This window comes from Tachysurus vachellii, chromosome 9 (genome assembly GCF_030014155.1).
Source record: "Tachysurus vachellii isolate PV-2020 chromosome 9, HZAU_Pvac_v1, whole genome shotgun sequence".
Classification (NCBI taxonomy): Eukaryota; Metazoa; Chordata; class Actinopteri; order Siluriformes; family Bagridae; genus Tachysurus; species Tachysurus vachellii.
In genome coordinates, this window is record NC_083468.1 from 16,474,576 (window position 1) to 16,485,087 (window position 10,512).

General features: G+C 38.5%; 1 protein-coding gene and 1 non-coding gene across 2 annotated transcripts; one reads left to right on the forward strand and one right to left on the reverse strand.

Moving 5' to 3' along the window:
* Positions 1–58: 58 nt before the first annotated feature.
* Positions 59–7,541, reverse strand: rab11a (RAB11a, member RAS oncogene family). The gene is made up of 5 exons (XM_060877950.1): positions 7,372–7,541; positions 5,753–5,948; positions 3,327–3,520; positions 3,086–3,166; positions 59–2,462 (listed from the first exon to the last, which is right to left on the reverse strand). Exons 1-5 carry the CDS (start codon positions 7,409–7,411, stop codon positions 2,326–2,328), a joined length of 648 nt encoding a protein of 215 aa, XP_060733933.1. The 5' UTR covers positions 7,412–7,541; the 3' UTR covers positions 59–2,325.
* A 699-nt stretch (positions 7,542–8,240) lies between these two features.
* On the forward strand, positions 8,241–8,312 carry trnaq-cug (transfer RNA glutamine (anticodon CUG)). The gene has a single exon. It is a non-coding gene; the product is annotated as a tRNA-Gln (tRNA).
* Positions 8,313–10,512: the final 2,200 nt, after the last annotated feature.

Sequence of the window (10,512 nt, forward strand, 5' to 3'; positions counted from 1 at the left end):
AACAAAAATCCTAATTCATTTAAAGTAATTCAGAGCATCACAAAACATTTATCACAAATTTCCTAAATTACTCACTTAACCGTAATTTTATTTTTCACTTTGAAATTCAAACTACAGTGGATAGAGTAATAGTATAATGATAAAAAAAATCACAGTACAGCACAGACAAAACAAAGGTTTTTGAGGCAATATGTGAAAGAGAACTGACAGAACATCAATTTCAGATAAACATAAGACACACCAGCTATGTGCCATGCTTAGGCTGGGCATAGCTGTGCCATCTGTACCCATACATCATTGGCACTGCCCTTAAGCCATCTACCAGTCAGTTACATGTTTAGTTACAGGGTCCCAAGGGCCAGTTTGAAAGAAGGCCCAAATACCATATAGTCACAGAATGCATAGAGAAAGACATCGTGCCCAACTTGACAGGTATACAATTTTCTTTGCAACTATTCTGCTTTAGACCATTATATTGTGATATTGTCGATAGAGATGCAAACCTACACACTCTTTTACAATTACAATTTTACATTATTATACCAGCTCTTACAAGGGGGTTTCCCCACCTAAACCCAAAGGGGTTTCAGAATGCGTAGCTTTAAGGAGAATTCTTTTAACATTTAAGTGTAACAGAGAGGGTGCAAGGTTTTAAGGATATACCAGAATAAATCATGCATATTGTCCTCACTATCATTTCTATTGTATATACACAACTATTCCTTAGACAGCCATGATGCAAAAAATGATTTGCAGTTTATGATGTTCCCCACAAATGCTGTATCATAGGAATGCTTGCTTTTACAATCACAACATGATTATACTGGGCTACAATACATTATACATTCTTAATTTATTTTGATAAACATAGTACTGCCTAAAATTCCAAAAGTCTTACATAATAGGCACAAAACAATAAATCAGCTGGCTACTATAGAATAAATACTAAAGAATTAAACTGTAGTGTGGGTTATATAAGGAAAGAAATAGTGTGTTTGGTGCAAAAATATAGCGAAGCTCCAGCTTACAATCATCAGCTAAGTCTGTGTGCAGTGGCTATTCTTTCTCCTGACTAAGGAAGGTGGCACGCTGAATGGGGTGTTTTTGTGGGATTATATTATAAGATGGTCTGTCCTCACTTACTATACTAAACTTTATAGTGTTCCAATGCTATTAAAACAGGTATCTACACTGACTGCCATCAAAGTCTAATCTTAAATGTTTCTGTATTGAACTTGTTGCCTCGATTTCTGCATCGCTCGTCGTTTCTTACCAATTTAATCTTGCTGTTTAACTTTGCTAAAAGGACCAAACAGAGGTGACATCAGAGGGCAGAAACATTAAGATAAAAGGCAGCATTCAGAATGGATGAATGCTACCACAATGCAGAAGATCATGTGCTGGAGGCCTCACGGCACTCCTGTTGAGAGAAGGAGGAAAAAGCCCACAGTGTGGGCACATGCACAAAAAAAATGGAGGCTTCCCTATGTGACATTCCACTGAGAAAGGCACGAAAACCACTACTCTACAAGATATGCACAGGATGAATGGAAACAGCAGCAGCATGAGGAAACACTCGGTCAGTGTGAGGAGTCATGTCTGCAGCGTTCTCTGTTCCAAAGAGCATCTTCCCAGAATGCTGATAGAAATCATGCAATCATATTCTACTATACACACCACAGGAACCACAACAATCATGACTGATGTGTTACTATCTGATCAGATACGGTCAAAAATGCAACAATGGGAGTGCTCCTAAGATAGTATTTAAGTTTACATGCAATGTGAAGCTTTTGCATACACACAGCCATAGCTAAAGTTGGGAAGTTGATGATTTCTGGGGCCTAATGCAAGTCTAATGTCTAGTATCCAAACTCTAAGTAGAGCATACAGTAATATCTCCTTAATGCCACTTGTCTAATCTTGTGACAGTCTCAGAGACAACCACATGCCAGCTGCTCAAGATATTGACATGAACAAAACCTCACACTGTTCACAAATGAAAGAATATATTAAGACGTTTCTGTGAAGATCAGCACAACTGATTATTCAAATTTTGCGATAGAAAAGCCTACCATGGCAGAAAAAAAAAACAAAAAACAAAATGTTAGTCCAGAGCGCAGGTGGTAACCCTTTTGAGAGCTGAGGTTTGAAAACACAGCTTCTGTGCTCTAGCCCAAGCGTGCAGCTGCGCCTCTGAACCAAAGCAGTCTTTAAGAATTAGGAGTGAGGGGAGGGATTGTGGGTGGGGGGATTGAAGAGACAGGGAGGGATAAGGGTTTTTCTGCAGGTGGGCTTTGCAGGAAAAGGAGGTCATGGAGGGGGCTAGATATTCTGGCAACACTGCATTTTTGGCTTATTCTCAGTGGGCTGCACCTGGATGGACACCACGTTGTTGCTGGGCGATATGTCGTTGTCCCGGCGGTCCGACATCTGTTTCTGAGACACGATGCGGTAGATTTCTGTAACATAACAATCAGCTCATAAGGAACAGGATTCACCTTATCTTTGAAGGTGATTAGTTGTGATTATTAAAATACTAAAACTGTTTTGGGATCATTTAATTTCGCCTCGGTGTGTTCACAGAAGCCTGTGTGCTGAGATGCGTCTGAAATCATTTGAATTCATTACACCTTTTTTATTCAGCCTTAGCCATAAACACTGCAGTATGCCTGAGGTAATGTAATTACCATGTTATATCTGATGGTCTTTAAATATGTAAACTTGTTTCAGCTTACACTGCAGAAAGGAAATAAGGCTGGGCTGACAAACAAAGCTGCAACAGAAGCAGGAAGCTTTTTTTTATTACAGTCACGTCAAGCTGGAGGAACTCAATGGACCCACCCCAGCAAGGTCAGTCCTTTGATTAGTCATTCATAAGGGAATGGCCTTAGACCAAAAACCAATCAGCCTTTAGCCTACACACACACACATTTGCATGAAATCCTGCTAATCAACTTTCTCTGCTGGTTTCTGGCTAAATTAGTTTTGGTCAGAAACCAGCAGAGAAAACAGTATAAATGCTTATATATAAAAAGACCTAAAAAGACCATAATATCAGCTCCTGTACTCGGAGCCCACTCACCAGTCAGTATAGTCTGAAAGGCTGTCTCCACATTGGTGGAATCCAGAGCTGATGTCTCCAGGAATGACAACCCATTTTTCTCTGCACAGACAAGAAGCATTTTTTCACTGAGATATCATTTCAAGGCCCTAGTAAACCACATCAAAAGAACACAAGGCTACTAAAATATTAGTTTATACTAATATTAGTTAACTGTGGGCAGTGCTGCACCAGTTCTTAGCCCAAAACACGGGTTTCTGACCTGCAAATGCGCGTGCCTCATCAGTGGGCACAGCCCGGAGATGGCGCAGGTCACTTTTGTTGCCAACCAGCATGATAACAATGTTGCTGTCTGCATGGTCCCTCAGCTCCTTCAGCCAGCGCTCCACATTCTCATAGGTGAGATGCTTGGCAATGTCGTACACCAGCAGAGCCCCCACAGCACCCCGGTAATACCTTTAAACCGAATATAAAAACCCATCACTACCTGGCCAGCAGTAGCTCAGAGGTTAAAGGGTGTTCACAACATTTAATAATACACAACATACAATATGTAAGCTTGATAATGGGATTCCCAGCAAAATAGCATTTGGCATTTTTTTAAAAATCTGTAAAAACTGCAAGATAAAGTATACTCTAATACAACAGAAAAAGAAAAGTATTCAGCACAAAAAAGGCGGAAAGAATTAAACAGTCAATACAAAATACTGTATTTTAATGTCATGTGATCTACTTGGGACTGTAACAACATACAGTGATGCCTCAAGATACGAGTGCTCTGACATATGAATTTTTTGAGATACGAGCTGTGATTCGACCACATTTTTGGCTTGAGATACAAGCAAATTTTTGAGATACGAGCATCCGAGCCGCCGCCGCCGAAATAAAGTCTCACTCGGTTAAAGCCGCCTTTCCACTGCACACGACAAACGACGGCCGATAAACAGGAAGTCATTCATTTCCTATGGAGAGTCGCAAAGGCGCTGCGTGAGGTGCCGACCATCTGCGGATCCGTAATTTTCGGATTCGTTTTGAGCGTTGGATCCGTTAAAAAAAATTTAACTTGTGCGAATACAACGCATCCGATATGCCGACCGGACAGGTTTTTATTAAAACGACCGGCAGATGTTAGCGAGGAAAGAGTGACAAAAAAGGCAAAAACAAGTGAAGAGAAAAGCGATGAAGAAAATTAAGCAAAATTAATGTAAAGAAAACAGAAATTGTAGCAATTAAGTTCAGTTAAGAGAATTTCAGTTCTGTCAGGACCACTTTGTCAAATGAGAATTTATTAGATGATATGCATACAGTTAGTGTTGGCGGTATGGTTCCGTTCTGGGCAAGAATCCACGCGCCCGTCCGCATGCATGGTCAGAGCGGAGAAAGCAGCGAAAATAGAATAGACCCCCGTATAACAGAACCACTAGTCATGCATAGTACTAGATATGCTCGCTTACGCGTTTTTGGAAAGTAATAAATGAATGAATGAATAAATAAATAATTAAATAATTAGAGAGAGGGAGAGAGAGAGAAAAATATGTGGAGATTTATGACGTAAACTGGTACAACAAACACAGGTTCCGGCATGGTGGAGTCGAGGTTGGAGGAGGGAGTTTAAATCGCAGCAGCAGCGAAGCGCTAGAGCAGCTCTATGAATGGGAATTTAAATGGTCGGGTAATATGGATGTCGTAACCGGATTGGTGCGCGTCGTGGACAGCTGATTAACAGCTGATGCACGCTTGATAACGTGGCCAGCCAGAACTAACGCGATGCTTGATTTAAGTTCGTTAATTTTAGTGAAGTTTAGTTAAGTTCCATTTAAGTGTAAAGTAGCATTAAGAGTGTACAGTAGCGAGTAAGTGAACGAAAGCGAAAGTGTACGTACGAGACAAAATTCCTCCTGTTTACTCCTCCCTCAACCTCCGTAAAGTAAAACCAGTTTATTTTTTTTAACATTCTCTTTTACTATTGTATGTTTTTATACAATATTTGTCATTTATAAATGCAGGTACTGTACATTTTTCATATTCAAAACACAAACAAAACAACTGGAGTGGAATTTTGCTGGAACGGATTAATGGGATTTCAATTCATTTAAACGGGGAAAACTGTTTTGAGATACGAGCAATTTGAGATACGAGCAAAGTCACGGAACGAATTAAACTCGTATCTCGAGGCATCACTGTAGCAGGAAAGTGCAATGTTGCACTCGATCTTGTTCGCATCCCCAATGAAAAAAAAAACAAACAAAAAAAAAGAAATCATGTGTCATAATATTGGTTTTATATAACAGGCATGAGCTATTGATGATAAGGTCAAAAATTAAAAACTTAGTCTTTTACAAACAATGAAGTGTGTCAAAGTACTATTCTCGGACAAAACCCTTTACACTCAAGGTGTCTGTGCTTTATAACTGAGTGCCAAATCCAATATACATTTATTATGGTCAAAGTGTACACCAAGTTTATTTTGATTAAGCACGTGAGATATAAAGTCTATATTATATATGTGTTCATGTCTTGTCAATGCCATTCTGTTTACACTGTGGAGCTTCTGTACTAGAACAATTTCCTCGTATGTGAAAACATACTTGCCAATAAAGATCTTTCTGATTCTGATAAAAAGAGAGCGTTTCAGCAGACTCTTTAATATGCCCTGAGATGTGCACAAGTGTGGTGGTGTTTTCTTACGCTGAGGTGATGGCTCTGTAGCGTTCCTGCCCAGCAGTGTCCCATATCTGGGCTTTAACGGTCTTCCCATCAACCTGAATGCTACGAGTAGCAAATTCCACTCCTATAGTGCTTTTGCTTTCCAAGTTGAACTCGTTGCGGGTGAAACGGGACAAAAGGTTACTCTTCCCCACACCAGAGTCTCCAATCAGAACAACTTCAAAAACGAACAAAACAACAAAAAATTAAAAAAGTCCAACTTTCTGATCACTTTCTATAATCTCAAATAATACTACTATAATATAATATAACTATAATAATTATAGTACTAATAGTAATAGTACAAATCCAACACAGAATATTCATATCCAAAACCATACTTTCCTGAAATGCTGAATCAGAAATGATTCATGAGATCAGAAATGATTCAGAGCTGGTACTTTTTCAGATCAGAGCCACATGCGAATGTGAGCGAGTGTGTGTCTGAGTGAGTGTGTGAGTGACAGATGTTGACTGCATTTAAAAATGAGATCAGTAATACAATAATACAATACAGTATTATATTAGATGGAAAATTTAAATATCGGGATCTATGCATCCGGTTGTAACATCAAAACAGTAAACTGTACTTTAACAAATCAATATATAACTAAATGGCATCATTATTGGATGGACTATTGGATGTGACATTTTATTGTCTTTAATGATTAACAATTTCCTAAGCTCATTCCCCACTCAATCAAATTGTAAAATGGCAACAAATTCCCCATGTAAAGGGACACAAGAATACACAGCGTTCTTTATACGGTGGATTTAATTCTATATTGCATAATAAGAGGATAAAAACCATGTGAACAAGTGTTCCATTGAACACCTAAAGTATATATATATATATATATATGTGTGTGTGTGTCTGTGTGTGAGATTATATATATATATATATATATATATATATATATATATATATATATATATATATACGTGTGTGTGATATATATATATAAATATATATATATATAGGTATATAGATAGATATTTGTGTTAGTGTGTATATATTATAATAAAAGACAGAACATCCCCTTTTTTGCTGATTGAAAATTAAACACTAAGTGAACGCCATGGCCTTGTCTTGTCTTAATGGTTAAAATAAAAATGCTTAGAAGAAACGTTTCCTTTTAGCTCGTGGCAATAATATGTGCTTAATACGGACTGGGTGATTAGTTAAAGCGAGCTGTCTGGGTTTAATCTCTGTCGCTAAATCCTGTGTAAGGTGTGGTGATCGAGACTGAAATATCCAGATACATCTTAAACACATTAAATGCTTGTTCACTGCGACGTTGTGTGTGTAGCATTAGCCATTGAACTAAATAAACATAGGTGTGCGATATGAATCACTCTAACAATCACGGAGATTAGTGTAACGGATGAATAACATTGCGAATAACGTTTTTCGCTATAGCAATAAGCAACATTACTCGCTAACTTTGGCCTGTTAGCTAGCTAGCTAGCATAGGTGGAAACAGCTAGCGTGCTAAGACATTTTGTACAGTTCCTGCCTTATCCGATATTAGCCTTTTCTAGCTACTATGTGAATAAATATCAACATGACATTAGCAATAGCAGCTTTAAATTGTATTCACCTTTAAACAAGTAGTCGTACTCGTCGTCTCTTGTTCCCATTTTGCTAGAAATGAAGGTTAAACCGTGGTAGGTAAACACTTATCGAGCTAAAATGGAAACAGCCCGCTCGGTCCTTTCCGCTGCTGCACTGCAGTCAGATTGTGTGTATAGCGGTAGCCATGCTAACTATTTAGCAAGCGAGTTGGCCTTCATTCGAGGGTTCAAAACAAACGCGTCAGTTTCAAAATAAAAGTCCTTGTTGTGGATTACTACAATCGGGAAAAAGATTACCCCTATCTGATTTTTGTTACTTTTTTGAGATAAATTTGTTTATTTTTTATTATTATAAATTTTTTTGCTAATGTTTTTTTGCTAATGTTTTATTTGAGAAGGGTAACGCTGAAACGGTAAATTAAACGAAAGCACTTAACATGTATGCCTTTTATTTTCTGATGTGTGAATAGTTAATTTAAACGTGTATTAAATATTTGGTCCACACTTAACACAACAGCAAGTGTCTGAATAACGCTTTATAAATAAACTTCTGTTTCCACTGTAGTTTAAATATCGCGGTCTTAAGCACTAATAAATTGGTGATCATTCAGATGAAGAATAATTTCTTTGTACAATTACCCCTTTTTAGTGAATATTTTTCCCTCACGTGCATTTTCATATTGTACTTTGCGAAATATTATTGTGGATTTGGCTTAGTAAAGACTGTAATTATACTTTATCTTGGAAATAAGAAAATGCAATTAGTTATTATGCTATTAAATCAAGAGCTTTTGGAATGTCAAGGACTGTTCAGCAGTTAAAACGCACTTGACGTCATCTATAAACGACGTCATTTAGATTTATTACATAGCTGACGTCGCGCTTTGTCTCAGTTGGTTCCATGGTGTAATGGTTAGCACTCTGGACTCTGAATCCAGCGATCCGAGTTCAAATCTCGGTGGAACCTGCGGGTCAATACTTTTCTCTTTCGTTATTTGTTTTGGCCAGATCACATTACTGCTGTAAAAAACAAAACCCCTTGCTAAACCACAATTCAGTGTAAAGAGCATTCAACCCAAAGGGAATACAAAGCCAAGAGCTGAGCAATGTTCAGAGAATTCACTGAGCTGGTCTTCAAACATCAGCACACACACAGAGTGTAACAACACACCTAATCAGCACACGCCAACACACACTCAACTCACTGCGTGAACACTGTGGCAGAGCAAAGTTTATTATTATTATTATTATTATTATTATTATTATTATTATTATTATTAAATATGTGTTTTAGTGCACTGCTTGTGACTGACCACAAGAGGGAAGTATTTTGTAACTTTCTGAGAAAACGAATATCACCCACCAGGTTTGTACTGAATAACCACAGATTATTTATTCTTCTACTTTTTGGTTAGGGGCCACAGCGTATCATCTGCTTCTTTAGCCTAGTGGTTAAGACGTTGGGATACTAATCGGTAGGTCCGAATGAGTTCGAATCCCAGATCCACCAAGCTGCCACTGCTGGGCACCTGACCCATCAGTTGTATAAATTGAAATACAATTTTAAGTCACTATGGATATAAGGGTGTCTGCTAAATTCCCTAAATGTAAATAATTATATATACATGTTAATTTTGAAGAGCTGGTAACATAAGAATTTGGTCTCTCACATTACAAAAATAACATCCATAATGCTCTAATGAAGCTATAACAGCTCCAAAATTCTCCAGTGGTCCGCATCAGTGTAGATGAAGTCCTCGAGCTCGGGCTTTGATGAGCCAGATGAGTTGAATCAGTGTGAGTTGAATCAGTTTGAGTTGAATCGGCAAAAAACTTTATTTTGTATAGCGCCTTTAAAAGTAGCTTCTCAAAGCGCTTGACATAAAAGAGGAAATTAAAAGATACACATAACAGTACAGGCACTAAAACTAACCATACAAAAATAAAAAGCCAATTAATAACAAACAAAGAAATCACATAAAAGCTACCCTAAAAAAGTACATTTTAAGTTGGGATTTAAAAACACCCACAGATTCTGCATTCCTAATCTCTGAGGGCAGGGAATTCCACAATTTGGGAGCCAAGTTGAATCAGTGTGGATGAAGTCCTCGAGCTTGGGCTTTGATGAGCCAGATGAGTTGAATCAGTGTGAGTTGAATCTATACCCCCTTCCATCTGTCAGTGGATCACCAGCTTCCTGACAGACAGGAAACAACAGGTGAGACTGGCGCTCCACAGGGATGTGTCCTCTCCCCACTTTTATTCTCCCTCTACACTAATGACTGCACTTCAAGAGACCAAACTGATGATACCTCGCTCATCAGTCTCATCCAAGATGGTGATGAGTCTGCATACCGGCAGGAGGTGAAGGGGCAGGTGAACAGTGAGAACAGTCTAAACACCCTCAAAACTGTCAGCTAAAAAAAGTCAGCTAAACACCCTCAAAACTGTGGAGATGATAGTGGACTTTAGGAAAGACCCCTCAACACTACTCCCCCTCACAATATCAAACAGCCCTGTGTCATCTGTGGAGGATTTCATGTTTCTAGGCATTACCATTCCCCAAGACCTGAAATGGGAGTGCAACATAAACTCCATCATCAGGAGCTGTTGATGCTGTTATACACTGCAGTCATTGAATCTGTCCTGTGCACATCCATCACCATCTGGTTTGGTGCAGCAACAAAACAGGACAGGAACAGACTGCAAAGTACAGTAAAAACAGCGAAAAAATAATTGGTGCCCCCCTGCCCACTCCCCAAGACTTGTACGACACAAGAACCAGAAACCGGGCAGGAAAAATCACCACTGACCCTTCGCCCCTTCGCACCCTGGACACAACCTCTTTCAGCTCCTCCCTTCTGGCAGGTGCTACAGAACTTGCTTACTAAAACTGCCAGACACAGGAACAGTTTCTTTCCCCAGACAATCACTGATAATCACTGTTAATCAATGATTAACAACTCACCATAATTATATTCACTGCTTCATATCTATAAGTACTGCATTATCAGAACTGTCAGTCATCACATCATCCGTATATATTACACACACTACTGCTGCTATATATTGTACAAAAAGCATAATATTGCACAATATTGTTATTTGCACTCCCTTTATGTACATAACTGATCAGTCATATACTATATTCATATTTAATACTCATT

What these genes read in the sequence shown, in the direction of transcription:
- rab11a (XM_060877950.1), bottom strand. Translation starts at nt 7,411, where the DNA reads ATGGGAACAAGAGACGACGAGTACGACTACTTGTTTAAAG. An exon ending in TGAGGCACGCGCATTTGCAG is followed by an intron (nt 3,167 to 3,326) that starts GTCAGAAACCCG and finishes TTGTCTGTGCAG; the next exon opens with AGAAAAATGGGTTGTCATTC. An exon ending in CTTTCAGACTATACTGACTG is followed by an intron (nt 2,463 to 3,085) that starts GTGAGTGGGCTC and finishes GTTATGTTACAG; the next exon opens with AAATCTACCGCATCGTGTCT.